At 43.5% G+C, this 19530-nt stretch overlaps 1 protein-coding gene across 1 annotated transcript in view; it reads right to left on the bottom strand.

Moving 5' to 3' along the window:
- Positions 1-19202, bottom strand: part of LOC126176771 (troponin C, isoallergen Bla g 6.0101-like) — a 129968-nt gene extending 110766 nt beyond the window's left edge. Inside the window, exon 1 of the mRNA XM_049923940.1 lies at positions 19005-19202. Coding sequence (XP_049779897.1) covers positions 19005-19172 — 168 coding nt within the window. The 5' untranslated portion in view covers positions 19173-19202. The remainder of the gene's footprint in view (positions 1-19004) is intronic.
- Positions 19203-19530: the final 328 nt, after the last annotated feature.

The raw sequence follows: 19530 nt of genomic DNA, 5'->3' as shown, positions 1-19530 counted from the left end.
TTTTGTATTATCGCGGAAATAAGTGAGAGAGTGCCACGGATATGATACACGAATTGGGAGTGGCTGTTAGCAAAACAGAACCCTTATTTGCTACGACGGGATGAAATTTCAATCACGAACTCGGTCCTCAGAGTGTGGAAACATTTTGTTGGCGCCCACCTACATAGGGAGAAATAATCATCATAATAAAGTAAGAGAAACCAGAGATCCTACGGAAAGATTTAAGTGCTCGTTTTTCCCGCGTGCTGCTCGAAAGTGGACCGGTAGAGAAATAGCTTGAAGGTGGTTCGATGAATCCTGTGACACGCCCTTTATTGTCAATTGCAGAGTAATCATGTAGATGTAAACACTGTGACTGGGGAACTCGTTTGCTAGTGAAATGATGTTGTGAAACATATGTGCTGGATAAAGGATAGAACCAGCCACCTCCAGTTCACAGGCAATGTTTGTATCATGTGAGTTTTAAGGGTACAACATTAGATTCGTTCTAACAGCTTAGGTCCTGTCAGAAACTTTTGTCTAATTTATATACCGATTATATAAGTTTCTTTGCTAGCACTACTCCTTCATATAGCACTGGGGCTGTACGTTGATTGGTAGGTACCAGCACGACATGAAAGTAACGAAATAACCGCAGTTTTGAGACAAATCAGACTTAATTGTTTTATTTGCAATTCAGTCGAACACCGGTTACTCCCCTCCTCTCCAAATGTTTTTAAGAATCGAACTCCCACGTGTCAAACGTCTGATGCCTTACAAATGAGTTAACGAGCTACGAAAATGTATTTTATGTATATAGACTGAAGTGGCGAGTGAAAATTTGTACCAAGGCCAGGAATCGAACCCAGGTTTCTTACTTACTAGGCAGTTGCATTAGCCACTAAGCCACCATGGCACACCGATTCCCCCCCCCCCCCCCCCCCAAATGCTGACAACGAGTCGGACCTTTGCGCCCACTCGTATGGCCTATCACTGGAGAATATGCGTAACTGTAGCACCAGTCTTTCGCCGGCAGTAGAGGAAGGATTTATTACGCTTCGCAAACATTCTCCACGCTCAGCTGAACACAAAAGCACATTGCAGGACTGAAATATCTTCACCGGCGGCCAATACGGGTAACTGGTCGCGCGAGCTGCCAGGGAACAAGGAGTGGGGGGACCACGTGCAGTGCCGCCTTAGAGGGGTGGATGTTACGCAGTCCGTGGCGCAGCTGTTAGATCGAGTGCGCTCCACAACGTCTTACTTACATTACTTTATTATATAAGTAGAAAGGAAACAACTACAAAGACGCCGTTGTTAGTGGTTGCCTCACTATGCCAGTACAATGAGCTTATGAGGTAAACGGTACAGATTGCTTTATTTTACCGGAACAACAGTAGATACAGGCGCCTAGTAAATGCCGTGTTCCCTATCATCAGGAGGGCGTTGGATTACAGTTCCGCACTGCCGCCTAGTGAACAAAATAAGAGCGTTGCGGATGCGGAATGTCAGATGAACTGTGTGACTGAATCGAAGATTTCTAGCAAACAGAACACAGTATGTCATTCCGAACGGAGAGAAGTCCTCAGGCGTTGAAGTAACGTCGGAATTTCACCAGGCTTTTCGCGGTTGATGGTGTTGTATACAGAGAAGCCGCAACGCTTGAAAATTGTAGCGAAACGCAGGTAGATCGATGCTTGATGCGGGGGAGAGGGAACTGATCCTCAACAAATCTCACACAGAAATAGAAGTTTTCATTGGTCAGCTTTTAAAGAAACCTTTTACACGTCGTGGACGCGAATTGTTTCGTGTCACTGCATCTAAACATGTTTCTTTTGTACTCTCCCGCAGTGGTGCCACCCATTCGTAAAAACTATTATTCTTGTCACGTTCAGATTTATTTGATTTAGTTAGGAATGCGCTATTTAAACGTCGAATACGTGTGGCTTAAGGTAGCTGCGCTGTCAGCACGGCGGATCGCTAACCGAAAAGGCCCGCATTCGCCTCCCAGCTAGGCTGGAGATTTTCTGCGCTCAGGGACTGGGTGTTGTGCTGTCCTCACATTCGTATCGCCATAACTCACATTCCACTGTTCAGATGGTTGTATGGGCACATCCCGAAGTCAATAAATTAAGAGAAACAAAACAAATGTAATGTACTACGAATACGTAGAGAGACCCATTATCGTTTGATTACACAATTATAGAACGGTCACTGGAAGCAGTTACTTCCCTAAAACATCTAGGGATATGCGTGCGGAGCGATCTGAAAAGCAAAGCTCACGTAAGATTAAACGCAAGTAAGGCAGACGCCGAACAGAGATTCGTTAGAAGAAGCCTCATGAAATCAACAAAGGAAGGAGCTTACAAAACACTCGTTCGAGCAACACTTCAATATTGCTCGTCAGTATGCGATCCGTACCAGATAGGGCTCAAGGAGGAAATAGAGACGATCCAAAGAAGAGGAGCGCGTTTCGTTACAGGTTCGTTTAGTAAGCATAAACCAACTCCGGTGACAGGCGCTGGATTAGAGGCGTTTTACATCGCCGTTCGGTTTATTATTACATTATGTTCCTAGAAGGGTTCCTCACAAGTATTCTCGCGAAAAGACCATGACGAAAATCTAGAGAGATTCGAATGCACACGCAGGCTTACCGGCGATGTTTCTGCCCGCGAACTATTCGTAATGGGAGGAGGATAGGCTGAAACTGGCGGCGCTACAAAAAGTTCTCTCCGCCACACAACGCAAGGTAGCTAGCGGGTATAGATGTAGGTGTAGCTTATCTTAGTGGCACAAGAGAGAACGGTATGAAGTTGTTAAGATAGGTACATCTACATCTACATCAACATTTATACTCCGCAAGCCACCCAACGGTGTGTGGCGGAGGGCACTTTACGTGCCACTGTCATTACCTCCCTCTCCTGTTCCAGTCGCGTATGGTTCGCGGGAAAAACGACTGTCTGAAAGCCTCCGTGCGCGCTCTAATCTCTCTTATTTTACATTCGTGATCTCCTCGGGAGGTATAAGTAGGGGGAAGCAATATATTCGATACCTCATCCAGAAACGCACCCTCTCGAAACCTGGCGAGCAAGCTACACCGCGATGCAGTGCGCCTCTCTTGCAGAGTCTGCCGCTTGAGTTTGCTAAATATCTCCGTAACGCTATTACGGTTACCAAATAACCCTGTGACGAAACGCGCCGCTCTTCTTTGGATCTTCTCTATCTCCTCCGTCAACCCGATCTGGTACGGATCCCACACTGATGAGCAATACTCAAGTATAGGTCGAACGAGTGTTTTGTAAGCCACCTCCTTTGTTGATGGACTACATTTTCTAAGGACTCTCTCAATGAATCTCAACCTGGTACCCGCCTTACCAACAATTAATTTTATATGATCATTCCACTTCAAATCGTTCCGCACGCATACTCCCAGATATTTTACAGAAGTAACTGCTACCAGTGTTTGTTCCGCTATCATATAATCATACAATAAAGGATCCTTCTTTCTACGTATTCGCAATACATTACATTTGTCTATGTTAAGGGTCAGTTGCCACTCCCTGCACCAAGTGCCTATCCTCTGCAGATCATCCTGCATTTCGCTACAATTTTCTAATGCTGCAACTTCTCTGTATATTACAGCATAATCCGCGAAAAGCCGCATGGAAGTTCCGACACTATCTACTAGGTCATTTATATATATTGTGAAAAGCAATGGTTCCATAACACTCCCCTGTGGCACGCCAGAAGTTACTTTAACGTCTGTAGACGTCTCTCCATTCATAACAACATGCTGTGTTCTGTTTGCTAAAAACTCTTCAATCCAGCCACACAGCTGGTCTGATATTCCGTAGGCTCTTACTTTGTTTATCAGGTGACAGTGCGGAACTGTATCGAACGCCATCCGGAAGTCAAGAAAAATAGCATCTACCTGGGAGCCTGTATCTAATATTTTCTGGGTCTCATTACCAAATAAAGCGAGTTGGGTCTCACAAGATCGCTGTTTCCGGAATCCATGTTGATTCCTACGTAGTAGATTCTGGTTTCCAAAAACGACATGATACTCGAGCAAAAAACATGTTCTAAAATTCTACAACAGATCGACGTCAGAGGTATAGGTCTATAGTTTTGCGCATCTGCTCGACGACTCCTCTTGAAGACTGGGACTACCTGTGCTCTTTTCCAATCATTTGGAACCTTCCGTTCCTCTAGAGACTTGAGGACACGGCTGTTAGAAGGGGGGCAAGTTCTTTCGCGTACTCTGTGTAGAATCGAATTGGTATCCCGTCAGGTCCAGTGGACTTTCCTCTGTTGAGTGATTCCAGTTGCTTTGAACATCGTGCAAGGAAATAATAGAAAACGGTTTTTTTCTGGTCTATAACTGCCTCCCTACCACGGCGACCTAAATCCAGTCGAAGCGACTTGACCACAATGTAATAAAATAATTCTTCATGATAAATGATGACAGCCAAAACAGAAGGGTTGTGTAGTATTACGGTATACTGATAATTTTTACTTTCTGCATCGTCTGACTGCAACTGAATCAAACCTAATTTTTGTGCCATACACGTTTCGCCTTTATTTTCTGCAAGACTTCAGTGGCAGGTAGCGTGGAAGATTTTCTCCGTACTAAAATCTTGTAATAAAATAAATCTAAAAATCCTTCATTGAACATTTTGAAGCGCTCGACGCAAAGTCTCTTAAAAGATCGCCCGAAAGCGTGAGCACATGTTAAAAGTATTGAAAGTGGACATTGACGCTGCGGTGGTTTAACGTAGCAGGCTGAAAATAGTGGGGAGGAAAGGAAGTGTTCTGGACTGCAACGTGGCCATATCCAAGTCACCGAAGGTGAATTCTACCGATACGGAAACGGACGACCGACGAAACGGCAACTTAAAGAGTTAAGATTTATTGTAGAGTTTCAAACAGCGTCCGTTAAGAAGCATTGTCCGTAATTTGTTCGTTTGTTCTTACGAGTTGCAAGCATCCGACACCTATATTACTAAACCACTAACATCATCGAAAAATAATTGTACGTTGCCTATATAACAGCTTCCAGGAGCAACAAAAATTTAATTTTCGTAATTTCGCTGGCCGAATTTATGAACTTCAAATTCTGACACAGCCTACTCATTAAGAGGTATAATGTTACGTTGTAAGTTTAATACAGTAAGTCACATATTAGAGTTAGAAACTATGTACTCGTACATGCCTTGACACAATGCTGCTCACGACACACTAATTACCTAGATTATATTTATCTAGTATTTGAGAATGACGGCGCTTAGCAACTACCAACAAACTTTACATATAATTTCAAATCTTTTCGAAACTATTTCTCGCAGGCACTCGCCTCAAAGTAATGAAAGGAAATGAATTTTCACATTCTTCATTTTCGCTTTTCATACAGTAGGGCTTCAGCATCAGGCACGACGTACCAGTTTATTACTCCTTTACTACTAACTGTTCTCGCAACATGTTCTGCAGGCAGTATCCACAATACCATTGAATGTACCTTGTAAAATTATACTATTGTGCGACACATATATCAGAAGGTACGACGTCATAAGCAATGAGATGCGTCTAAAACTAGTTTTTTCTTAAAAAGGAGCAGAAATTACCCGAACTGTACTAATAGAGTGAACCTTATGAAATAAATTGGAATAACTCAGCGTATATATTCAATTTTTATAGGGCCGTCTTCCTCAGTTGCGTGTAATATTACGGCATGCTGATAATTGTTTTACTGCCTGTCGGATCTCTGGAACAGTTCTGAAGCGAATGCCACGAAGCGGTTCCTTCATCTTCGGAATCAAATCCTTAAAGAATGCGATGGGAAGATTACTGGTGCCCTCTTATGGCTTAGCCCCACGACACGCATCTAGTACTGTATAACATTGGAAGTGTAACTGGTCACCGTAACAACCATCCGTGATATGGAAGTCTTCTTTGGTGAGCTGCTGGTGCATGACGCTCTTACGTCGCTACGTGTACTTGTGCTTTTATCAGGATGTATGAAACGCACCTGTGTTCTCCAACTGATGTACTGCGACTTACAGGGGGTGGACAAAAATTTGGGAACCACCACAAACACGACACGTTATCATGCCTAATGCGCTTCAGGAATCTCGCTGACGTTCAAAACAGTTCCCAGTTGTCCCTGAATGGGTAAACACTCTGTGGCTTCCAAGAGAATACATACCGTTGCTCCTGCCAAACGATGGAAGTTCAGGTGACGATGGTGGATGTGGATCACGATCAGACACAAAAGCTCAACAGTATTCAGATCTGGTATCTTTGGAAATAAGGTGAGATGTGACAATTCATCCTGCACGATGCGTGCTGTGGGCACACAGTGCCTGTCTTCAAACATAGCATCGCAATTGCGGAACAAACAATGTACCATGGGATGGGCCTGATCGGTCAAAATGATAATCTAATCCTTGTGTAACGCCGGAAATGCATATCCTTCAATTTCCATCTATTGCACTAAAAATTTTTTTTCATTATTTTGTTACCTGAAGATATGACATTTCTGTGTCTTTATATATTGTAATTGTTTTACTGTATATATATATATATATATGCATTTATGTTGGTTTGTTTTGTGAATATTATTTGTATTTATACGCTGGGTCTGGCGTAGGGAAAACTATGCTATCGAACGAATACATCGATAGGTCGTGTGGAGAACAAAAGTGTTTAGGATCTTTGGTAGTGATAACTCTGTCGCGTGGAGCGCGAGCAGAGAGGGTCTGGCTGGGGTGGTGCAGTGGAGCAGGTGTGTTGTGTGAAGCTCCCGCGAGTTGCCACGCTTTCGGGGTTGGGCAGCATGTAATTGCGCTCGACTTGCGATAATAGTTTCTGACACGGTGTCGCGGACGGGAAGCATAGCTGGCGCACATCAACAGCCCGTTTCGTCTGGTGACCGTGTCGAGAAGAAGGCGCGCCAACATCCAGCTTCTGCAACAGCGACGGCCGACAATGAGTGACTGTCGCCACCTCCTCGATCGACGGCTTCAAACCTTCAATCAACCAACTAGGAAGACTGGAAGCACGTAAAGTTTTAGAACTGTATGGCAGACCTCAGCTTTTCAAACTTTTAAAATTGTTGCATCACAAAATTACAGCAACTTAGCATGATCCTTTGTTGCTCATTGTCCCAATTGCATTGCCAAGCAGGGTCCCTTCCTTTTCCGGAATGAACCCGAGTGTCGTTGAAATTCAAACGCCAGCATCATTCGATTTCACTGCTTTAATTTCAAAGTTCAGTTAAGGTATTCATAGCTGGCTACAATATTTAGATTACACAAGCACAAATTAAGAGTGCGAGTTTTGTTACCGTGTTTTAGCTTACCTGTGACTGCAGCTCAGCTTGGTACGTACTAAATTTTACTATTGTTAATTGTTCAGAATCATTTAATTCAAGTTCAAAGTTAAATCTCTTATTTCTAAATTGCGAAGATTCAAGTAGCTTTTGAAATGATTGTTGAGGTAGTCCAAGACTAACCGTATCTTACTGAATTTCGATGTGCTTCAGAAAGAAAGCTCACTATTAACTTCACTCACTAAATTAACTTTCGATTTTCAGGTTTTATTAATTCTTTTGCTAAATTAAGTCAGAGTGTAGCGAAATTCATTACTTCTGACAAACTTTCAGTTTTCACACTACACGTGTCAACCTTCAGTTGCCACGCTTCTAGTGCTAATTATATGTGTAATAACCTTTCTTTTTCAGTTACTATAGTAATTGTCCTTAGGACTGGCGACCGTAATCTCCCCCAAATCTCAAATATCTAATTACCGCTAGTTAATTGTTAACGTAACGGCCGCACATTTACTTTCTTTATTAACTTTACCCCTTTTCAAAATTAATTTCCACCAGTTTCATTTGCATTTTTCCTTTCATTTAGATGTAACCCTTTCCTCCCTCTTTACCGACAAATTGACTTCGGTGACGATTGCTTTTCCCAAATTTCCATTAGGTACACGCGGTTTAATTTTTCACTGTCATTAAGGTCGATAAGTGAGGGGGAGGTTACACTTGGCAATAATGCAGTCTTGCAAAGTAACCATGGGACCCACGGAATACAATGATATGGCTGCCTAAATCATCACCGAACCCCCGCCATGTTTCACTTTTGTGGCGTAAACTCTGCCAGAAGTTGTAAACAGTGTGAAACGACACTCATCTGTCTAAAAGTACTTTCTTTAATGGTTCCCTAGTCCAGATTTCATGGCTTCGACACCACGTTTCCCTGGTACGGACATTTGCATCACCGATTGGTTGTCGAATCCAGCTTGCCCTGCAATTTCCTGCTTATGGAGCTCCATTCGTGTAGTTTTAGTGCAAACACTGCTCGCGAGTGCGACATTCATCACTGCAGCGACTTTTGCAGCTATCGTCGTCTTATTTTCCACCACGATTCTCATCAACGACTGTCCATCACGATCACTCAACACATACTTTCTTTCGCGTTGTATCTTAGCGGATGATGCTTTTATCCGCTTTCCTTGTATGCGGTATAAATCTTCGATACGGTGCCTCTTGAAACAACGAACACATCGGCTCCCTTGTTTACGGAAGTACCAGCCGTACGAGCACCAAAAGTCGGCCAACTTTGCAAATCACTTAGCTCCGGCACTCACAACAACACAGGACACTATTCTGATCATGAATGACACTTACAATGTATTGAGGCCATTGCATAGGTGTCGTTTGTGGTCAAATACAATAGCGTAACCTGCAGGCTTTGCTAGCATCAGCGTTTATGTTCACGCATCCACTTCTCGTTGTGTTGCCATATTTTTGCACAATCCTTGTGTATCACTTACAAGGGAATGGTCAAACTTGTCATGCCGAAACATGTATTGCTTTTTTTAGCACTATTATTTCACTGTGCAAAAGGTCCGTATGCAGAATTGTAGCTGCTGACATGAACTGGAAGTCACCTAAAAAAAATCACGAACATGGCTGTGTTTCCTGCTTGGCGCTTGCAGTGACGGCTGGTCACCCCTGGAAATGGCGAGTCGCGAGCGTTGTGCGCATGGTCGGCAAGTGCGGCCGTCTTATCGCGGCGTTCACGAAAGAGGAATATCGCTTCACGGTTTTGGTGGAAAGGGGAAACGAATATTCGTTTCTGTGGCATGCGCGTCCTTTTAATTTCTGGTACGTATTTCGAAACATACCGTCCTGAAACTGGTTAGAGATGTGAAAAATGTTCTGTACATGTTCATCTATACTCCGCAAGCCACTTTACGGTGAACATTCAATCTCCCCTCCCAGGCGATGGTGAACCCTGTAAATGTTTTGCTGCTTGCCATGGAGATATGCCACAGACGCCAAATGAAGCAATCAACAGAAAACACGCGTGAAGACTATGTGTTGTGCGACATGGTTGTTAAACTTCTAGACGAGCATGTAAATGGCGCAGACATGTGGCTAGAAACAACTGAAACACTCGATATTGCAGACTGTGAATCTACAGACGACGAAGACACCGACGAAAGTAGCACTGGTGAAGACTCTTCGAGTGATAGTGCCACGTACCATCCGAAAGTAACACCAGCAACTACAATTACCTTATCAGACAAAGAAAAAGCGGTGACGTATTGGTTGAGCGAAAGTGGTAAGAAACGCCTATGTGTAAGTACTGTTCAAAATAAGTATCGGTTTGGCCGTTCTGAACGTGAATTGTTTAGATGGGAAAAGGAAGTCGGTGGACGACGTAAGAGTCGACTGGAAATTGCGACGGAGATAAATGCGCGACTTTTTGAGCTATTTACCGATGCCAGACAACAGTCATTTAATGTCAGCGATACAACTTTGCGTGATTCGGCGTTAGAGATTGCCAACGCGATAGGCGCTAAAGAATTTACAGCTTCTCAAAGTTCGATTAGTCGCTTCAAAAGATCACATAAAATTGTGGCAGTAAAAATAATAAAATTTGTATCGAGAAACAGGTCGGAAAATGAAGTGACACAAATCGAAATAATAGAAGCTTTTCTTACGAATTCAAAAAATAAGATCGCTAGTTTTAGTGAATCGTACGTGTACAATGCAGATCAGTCAGGTTTTCAAAAAGAAATGCGTGCGAAAAGAACACTGACATTCAAAGGGGAAAAACATATTGAGGCGATTGCGCAGTCCACGACTGCATTCACCCATTCATACATTATAATGCCCATAATTAGTCTGGATGGTTCATTGCTGCCTAAACTAGCCTTTATGTGTGTCTTCAAGAACCAACTGGACGTTTTGGACCACGTGTCAAAAGAACAATGTTCTACGCAAACAATCTTGTGGTAGACGCATCGAAGTCTGGAAAAATGGGAAATGAAAACGTTACACTTTTCATGCGTCATGCTTTTCTTCCGTTCTGTGGGAACAAATCTCTTCTCCTTCTAGATTCAGGTCACAAAAGGTCTGATTCATTAAAAGCTGTAGTTCGAGCCCACCCTGACAAAGAAGAAGAGGTACTTCAGATTCCACCAGACACGACGAACGTAATTCAACCTTTGGACACCGAATTTTTCCGTCAGTGGAAGGCATTTTACAGAAAACTAACAGAGGAAATTATTGTGTGCAGAACACTGCAATTTCCTGTGTATCACCATGACAATATTCTCAAGCTGCAATCAGTAGTACATTATCAATTTTCCTCCCCACGGTTTCAGAATTTGATTAAATATGCGTGGCACTCCTCGAAATATACTGATACTAGGCCTGATTCATTCCTAACGCCAGCCCAGTTTTGTCTACGGACATCTAACAACGTCTGTGTTTCGCAGGGCTGTCATATGTCATCTTTGCTTGTATGTTCTTGGTGCACAAAAAACCTATGTTTTGAACATTGTATCAATATTTCGCATTTTTGAGGTAATTACTAGAAATAAAATTTGGACGTGTTCTAAACCGTATATTTATTTGTGTCTATTTCATAGCTATTTGGAAAGAATGTTGTAAATAACATATCAGCCATATTTGTCAACGAATGTTTAATTATCATACGATCCCTTTCACTGGGGGAATCAGCTCTCTCACTGCTGTGGCAAGAGAGCGGCGATTAGCTAACACCACATTGTCCCTAGATTTCGTTGGTATAACGTAGCGAGAGAGGTCAGGGTTGTACAAGAGGCAGTTATAAGCGCGGAAACCATGCGACAATAATGTCTTACTTCATCAAATTGTTTACAGACTTCCAGTTCGTGTCAGCAGCTACAATTCTGCATACAGACTTTTTACAATGTTAACTCACAGTGGTAAAAAAAGCAACACAGGTTTCGACATGACAAGTCTGACCATTCCCTTGTTAGTAGCAGATTCTCCCAGCTGTGAGATATCCTCTGGCCAAATTAGGCATAAGCCGTAAATATCTTCACAATGTTGTATCAGCAAGCTATGCTAACAGGTCATTTCAGTCTGTCGGAAGGGGGATGTTGGTATGTCTTGTTTAATAAACTGATCTTATAGTAGTGTGCCGGCCACTGTGGCCGAGCGGTTCTAGGCACTTCAGTCTGGAACCGCGCTGCTGCTACGGTCGCAGGCTCGAATCCTGCTTCGGGCAGGATGTGTGTGATGTCCTTTGGTTAGTTAGCTTAAGTAGTTATAAGTCTAGGGGACTGATAACCTCAGATGTTAAGTCCCATAGTGCTTAGAGCTATTTCATAGTAGTGTACTCGCAAGTTGAGTGATAGACTCCAAGTGACCTTAAATAATAATGACGTTCACATTTCACTAAAGCATGCAGGCGTCTGAACTGTTCACGTTTTGGTTACCGACGCCACAAGACTTAAAATTAGAGATCTTCGTTGCAAAAACGAAGGCTCGCGCTATACACGTTTGCCCCGTCGTAATACAGTAGCGTTATTACAGGCTCAGGGCAATGTAACACAAGAGTCGGCCATACGAAGTCAGTGGGAAAATAGAGACACATATTACCCAATAGACGTTATTTTCTACGTTAGGTGCACTGTATTACGTGACCGCGTGGAGAGTATCTGGATATTGAAATTAGCAATATCAGAGAATATGATGTTTACTGCATTTGTCTGGTCAGTGAGCACCTCACAGCTGTCAAAAACTGCTTCTAAGTAATGTAAGGCGTAGTACATCACGTGCACTTTGCACATGCGTTTCATACAGACAGATGAAAGCACAAGTGAACCATAGTAAAACTTCCATCTCATTGACAGTTGTTACGGTGAGCTCCCGCGCACAGCCCATAATATCGCTCTTAAAACGAGACAGTTGCTTTGTTAAAAACAGATGACAATTATAAAGATGAGTGCTACGTATGGACTTAAGAAAGTACCATGTAAATTAGACAGTTCGCTCCATTCTAAGACCATTGTGCAACAAACGTGGCACATCGTCAGAAGAGAGTATGAGTTACAGATTCACGGCGAAATTCTGGTGCTTTGTGGGCCAGATGCGATGCCTCGTCCAGTGGTAGTGAAACAGTGTCAACAATTTGACCAAAACACGAAGGTATTAATGCTAGATATCTTGTTCCGGTAAAATTGTATAGGAATAATCCTATAAACTTATTAAATAGTATTATAATAAGAATTGAGACAAAGAGGAATGACATTTAGCTGCTATTGGGCATTAATTTACATCAATGGTTTTCTATTCCAGTCTCCTATTGTTCGTGGAAAGAAAGATTCTCGGTATGCCTCTGTGTGGGCTCTAATCTCTGATTTTATCCTCATGGTCTCTTCGCGAGATATACGTAGGAGGGAGCAATATACTGCTTGACTCCTCGGTGAAGGTATGCTCTCGAAACTTTAACAAAAGCCCGTACCGAGCTACTGAGCGTCTCTCCTGCAGAGTCTGCCACTGCAATTTATCCTATCATCTCCGTAACGCTTTCGCGATTACTAAATCATCCTGTAACGAAGTGCGCTGCTCCGTGTTGGATATTATCTATCTCATCTACGGATCCCACACTGGTGAGCAATATTCAAGCAGTGAACGAACAAGTGTACTGTAACCTACTTCCTTTGTTTTCGGATTCCATTTCCTTAGGATTCTTCCAATGACTCTCAGTCTGGCATCTGCTTTACCGACGATCAACTTTATATGGTCATTCCATTTTAAGTCACTCCTAATGCCTACTCCCAGATAATTTAGGGAATTAACAGCTTCCAGTCGCTGACCTGCTACATTGTAGCTACAATTTCAGTACAATATTCCATTGTTACAACCTCTCGATATACTACAGCATCATCCGCAAAAAGCCTCAGTGAACTTCCGATGTCATCCACAACGTCATTTATGTATATTGTGAATAGCAACGGTCCTACGACACTCCCCTGCGGCACACCTGAAATCGCTCTTACTTCGGAAGACTTCTCTCTATAGAGGAAGACATGCTGCGTTCTTGTCCCTAGGAACTCTTCAATCCAATCACACAATTGGTCTGATAGTCCACGTGCTCTTACTTTGTTCATTAATTCCTACAGAGTAGATTTCTAGTCTCCAGAAAAGTCATTATACTCGAACATAATACGTGTTCCAAAATTCTACAACTGATCGACGTTAGATATATAGGTCTATAGTTCTGCACATCTGTTCGACGTCCCTTCTGGAAAACGGGGATGACCTGTGCCCTTTTCCAATCCTTTGGAACGCTACGCTCTTCTAGAGACCTACGGTACACCACTGCAAGAAGGGGGCAAGTTCCTTCGCGTACTCTGTGTAAAATGGAACTGGTATCCCATCAGGTCCAGCGGCCTTTCCTCTTTTGAGCGATTTTAATTGTTTCTCTTTCCCTCTGTCGTCTATTTCGATATCTACCATTTTGTCACCTGCGCGACAATCGAGAGAAGGAGATACTCGGAACCACTAAGCAATTCGGACATAGTGGTCATCGCAAGTGCAAGTACCCTAGAACGCCTCCCGTCAGATCAGAATTGTCAACTTATCCACACACTGCTACGTAGTGCTCTTCCCACCAGCCTCATTACTCGTGGCGTTTCGCTGATTCCCGTAAGTCATCTTCGAAAGAACAGACACCATATATACAATAAAGGCGAGGCAGTCCAATGATCCTTTCAGTGCAGACGCACAACACGGACAGAAATCGGCGAAACCCTACTAGTAAAGTGAGTAATGGGCTGGGGCACTACGTCACTAGTGTGTGGATAAGTTGAGCATTTAGGCCTGACGGGACGCTTGCTAGAATAATCCGTGCACTTGCGATGTCCACTGTGTCCGAATGGCTTCGTGGTCAGTGTATCTGCCTCGTGAGCGGAGGACCCGGGATCGAATCCCGATGCGTCACAAATATTCCACTTTACCCACTGATGTAAATCAGTGCCCACTAACAGCTAAATGTCATTAATTCCTTTGTGTCTTGATTCATAATTGGTGCAGTCTCGAGATGGTGTCTGTTCTTTCGGACGTACAGGGTTATTACAAATGATTGAAGCGATTTCACACCTCTACAATAACTTTATTATTTGAGATATTTTCACAATGCTTTGCACATACATACAAAAACTCAAAAAGTTTTTTTAGGCAATCACAAATGTTCGATATGTGCCCCTTTAGTGATTCGGCAGACATCAAGCCGATAATCAAATCAAGTTCCTCCCACACTCGGCGCAGCATGTCCCCATCAATGAGTTCGAAAGCATCGTTGATGCGAGCTCGCAGTTCTGGCACGTTTCTTGGTAGAGGAGGTTTAAACACTGAATCTTTCACATAACCCCACAGAAAGAAATCGCATGAGGTTAAGTCGGGAGACCGTGGAGGCCATGACATGAATTGCTGATCAAGATCTCCACCACGACCGATCCATCGGTTTTCCAATCTCCTGTTTAAGAAATGCCGAACATCATGATTGAAGTGCGGTGGAGCACCATCCTGTTGAAAGATGAGGTCGGCGCTGTCGGTTTCCAGTTGTAGCATGAGCCAATTTCCCGCTGGCTACGCGTGAAACGCCCGCACGCGTTCAACCGTTTCTTCGCTCACTGCAGGCCGACCCGTTGATTTCCCCTTACAGAGGCATCCAGAAGCTTTAAATTGCGCATACCATCGCCGAATGGAGTTAGCAGTTGGTGGATCTTTGTTGAACTTCGTCCTGAAGTATCGTTGCACTGTTATGACTGACTGATATGAGTGCATTTCAAGCACGACATACGCTTTCTCGGCTCCTGTCGCCATTTTGTCTCACTGCGCTCTCGAGCGCTCTGGCGGCAGAAACCTGAAGTGCGGCTTCAGCCGAACAAAACTTTATGAGTTTTTCTACGTATCTGTAGTGTGTCGTGACCATATGTCAATGAATGGAGCTACAGTGAATTTATGAAATCGCTTCAATCATTTGTAATAGCCCTGTATGTAATTCGACAAAGGCCGCAACGTGGTAGGTGCTGGTCGGAAAGAAAGAACACCAACATCCACCACAGATATCTGGGTGGGAGAGAGGAAGAGACAGAGATGAGAGTATGGCATCGTTGGCAGGGAGGCTCCGTCCGGGGAAGTTCTCCCGCCAAGTGCAAGTCTTATTCCAGTCGAAGCCACATTGGGCGACTTGAGCACAGGTGATGAGGATGAAATAATCATGAGGACAAAACAACACCCAGTCCTTGAGGAAACCTCCAACCCGACCGGGAATCGAAACCGGGCCCGCTGCTCGGGAGGTAACCACGTTACCACCCAGCTAAGCAGGTGGACGGAAGGAAGAGATTTTCCACAGATGAGGACGTTCACGCAGATTCTCCAATGATTTTGTCACAACTAAGGAACGAATTTCAATCATCGAGCAGCTGAAAGTTCAAAAATGGTTCAAATGGCTCTGAGCACTATGGAACTTAACATCTGAGGCCATCAGTCCCCTAGAACTTAGAACTACTTAAAGCGAACGAACCTAAGGACATCACACACATCCATGCCCGAGGCAGGATTCGAACCTGCGACCGTAGCGGCTGAAAGTTCCATAAAACGTTCCAACCGATGTTTAAGGAAATTTGAGACTATGTTCAAAAACTGTAGCCTGTATCTGTGTCACTCTGAAGTGTAGTGCAGCATTCAATAAAAAAGTTACTTGCCCTGCCATAATAATGTATAACGAACTTTCTGAAGTGGCACATAGAAACGACGATTAACACCACACAAAAATTAAATGCTATTCTCCGGGGCGAAAGTCGGTAGCGCACGTTAGTGGGATTGCGTTAGATACGGCGATAGGCACTTCGAACCCTGGTAGTGAAAGAAATTTTCACCATCATTATGTAGCCGGCAGAATAAGATGCTGGGATACAGTTACTAATATTCGGACAAACGCTGGAACAGAAACAGAGATAAAACATTTATGAAAAACTCGCAACAAAGAAGCGGCAGACTATTAGGATGTATCCAAAGTCATTCAGAATTTATCAGGTATCCAGTGAAGATATGATTAGGTCGAGTGACGTGTCTTAAAAATTATAGGTGAGAGGTTAGACCGGTCGGTCATCATCGGTTGAAGACGGCGCACACGTTGCGTACGCAGACACGGAGTAGTTGAGAAGCGCGGCGCCGGCCGCTGTGGCCGAGCGATTCTAGGCGCTTCAGTCCTGACCCGCGCTGCTGCTACGGTCGCAGGTTCGAATCCTGCCCAGGGCATGCATGTGTGTGATGTCCTTAGGTTAGTTAGGTTTAAGTAGTCTAGGGGACTGATGACCTCAGATATTAAGTCCCATAGTGCTTAGAGCCATTTGAATAATTGACAAGTGCAGCGAAAGTAAGGACCTGAAGACTGTCGCAACTTTTATCCAAGACTGCTCACGTTGTTAATTATTTTTGGGTTCATACGTGTGTTTTCTCGGCCAGATGTTAACAGGAACTCACTACAACTATAAGCGCTTCCGATTTCTATTTCGCGAGCATCCTTAAATGTCGACTGTTATCGCGCTTCACTCAGAATGGTAGACACGTTCCTGTTTTACTTAAATAACATATTGAAACAGCGTACCGCAACATTAAGCGGCTTTTTGTTTTACGAATGCGTTATTTATATTTCTAAACCATATTCCGCCTTGGTTTCTGCAAAAATATTATGTTAGCGCATAAGTTCGTAGCGTTTTTCCGTTAGTTTAATAAACACAACAGCTACACATAACAGAGACTTTAGTCATCAATAATATATTCTTCTTCACTATTTACAAAAGTCTACTGTTAATCGGGGTAATTTTTCGAGTGCGTGACTGTAGAAATGACGAGCTTTTTAGGCGAAGAACTCGTCGTGGCATGTTCGTAGCACATTTGCATCCGGAAAGGGAATTCCTTGAAGGTTTTTCGATAGAGAGCGGAAAAGATGAATATCTGAGGGCTCGAGATGAGGTTAATAAGGGGCTGCGGAACTACTTCCTAACTCAGCTCCTATGTAGTCTTTTTTGTCAGTCTATCAGAATGCGAGCGGGCGTTATTGCGGAGTAACATCAATGCACGCACTCTTCCTCGTCGTTGTTCTTGGTTGTTCTTGGACTGCGTCTGCAAAACGACTCAGTTATTGACAATAAATGTCGGCAGTGATGGTTACACCTCCAGGGAGCAGTTCATAGTACACTGCACAGTCCCTGTTCCACCAATTGCATAACAATGGCTCTGAGCACTGTGGGACTTAACATCTTAGGTCATCAGTCCCCTAGAACTTAGAACTACTTAAACCGAACGAACCTAAGGACATCACACACATCCATGCCCGAGGCAGGATTCGAACCTGCGACCGTAGCAGTCGCGCGGTTCCGGACTGAGCGCCTAGAACCGCGAGACCACCGCGGCCGGCAATTGCATAACATATCAGTTTTCGACAAAGTAGCACCTAACATTATCTTTAGCGTATGCGCGCCAAGTCTTTGTACGAGGAAAAAAAGGCTACGAACTTATGCACCAACCTAATAGAATATGTACTTGCAGTTAATTTTTGTTTCCACCTTGCTGATGATTTTCACTGATTTTGTTTCATATGAGGTAGGTAACGTAATTTCAAAGTATTTTTCCTGTACTCACAAAAATTACAAAAATATACCGTCAGTATGGACAACACTCTCAAAGGATAGCACAAAACTTATTAGCAATATACGCTCATATGAAACACATAATATGTAAGCTATGTGAGTATATGTGAAATAAAATTAGATCTTAAATTGTGAATAACTAACGACATGCACCGGCTTCGACCGGTCTACAGCCAGACTGTTTGTTGCAGTGGTACTAAATCACATACAAAGCCTGCCACGTGACTCTGTCTGTTAGTGAAAACCGTATCAAAATCCGTACAGTACTTCCTGAAATTAGTCTTCCCATACAGAGAGAAAACCGCAGAGGGAGACTTTAATTCACGATAGTTTTGTCAGTTTGCACGAAATATTTATAAATTATACGCACAAACCTTCCTCATTAATCAGTCTGTCTAATAGTGAAAACCCTATCACACAAAACGAAGTGGCGGACTTCAATTTGCATAGATGATTTCATAAAACAAGAAGTCTTGTACCCTTACAGAATACTCACTGAATATCCTGTTTAGGAAAAAAAAAGCAAAGAGAATCTGCGTTAGAATTTTTTACTATGTTGTATTGTACAAAAAGGAAGGAAAATTATAGTTCCGTTGATGACGAGGTCATTGCGCAGTAGTACAAATTCCGACTGTGAGGAGCGAAATGGAATGTGTCCTTTTCGTACGAACCATCGCGGTATTTGCCTCGAACCATATACGGCATCCACAGGAAACGTAAATCCGAGTGGCCAGATGGGTATGTGAACTGTTGTCCTCCGTAATATTTCTTTTCTGCAGTAGCCATTTCAATCGCTTCCTCGCGTACATAGGAGGTTGTTCCCTTACAAACTGACATACAGTTCACAAAGATTCCGCCAAAAGTGTCCTTGCAGATGGACTTGTCTTTTTGTGTCTGTACCAGACGGATGCAAGCTGGCAGTTGCGAACAATACCCTACAGAGTGCAGCAGTCGGCGACCGTGGTTTCTGGAAGCGGCAACGCGCGAAGACGGGGGGGGCTGTCCGCTGCGACACGTACCATCTTTGCTGAGGCGCGTCCTCTGCTGCGTCTGGATGTGGACTGAATGCGCGGTGCATCCAGTCGTGCACACCTCGCGCCTAATTTTATCCCCGGGACACGTATTATGTGTGATGTATGGCTGGCACGAGAAAACACCATCCGCAGACAATTATGGAAGTGACACATGGCGCAAGCCACGTGTGCCGTGTTGCGCGATATCTGACGTTTTTCCTGCGGGACGCCCCGCTTTACCACACCCCGGCAACACGCCAACACACACACACACACACACAGGCACACAGTTTCGTCACTCGCTTCGTCTCCGCTTTTGCGACACTCCTTAGTCACTAGCAAATTGTCTTTCCACCTGACGACAACAAATGAAGAACTTACACAGGCTAGGAAAACTATTTTAGTGGAAGACGTAACCTTCTTATATAGCAAATTTTTTTTATTATATCGTTCAGCCTGAACTCATAAGCGGTTTTGCCTTCTTAGCAAGACATCATCTATTAAAAAGAAAGAAAGTAAAATAAGATATGCC

The sequence above is a fragment of the Schistocerca cancellata genome, chromosome 3 (assembly GCF_023864275.1).
Source record: "Schistocerca cancellata isolate TAMUIC-IGC-003103 chromosome 3, iqSchCanc2.1, whole genome shotgun sequence".
Classification (NCBI taxonomy): domain Eukaryota; kingdom Metazoa; phylum Arthropoda; class Insecta; order Orthoptera; family Acrididae; genus Schistocerca; species Schistocerca cancellata.
This window is presented reverse-complemented; position numbering and strand designations above follow the sequence as displayed.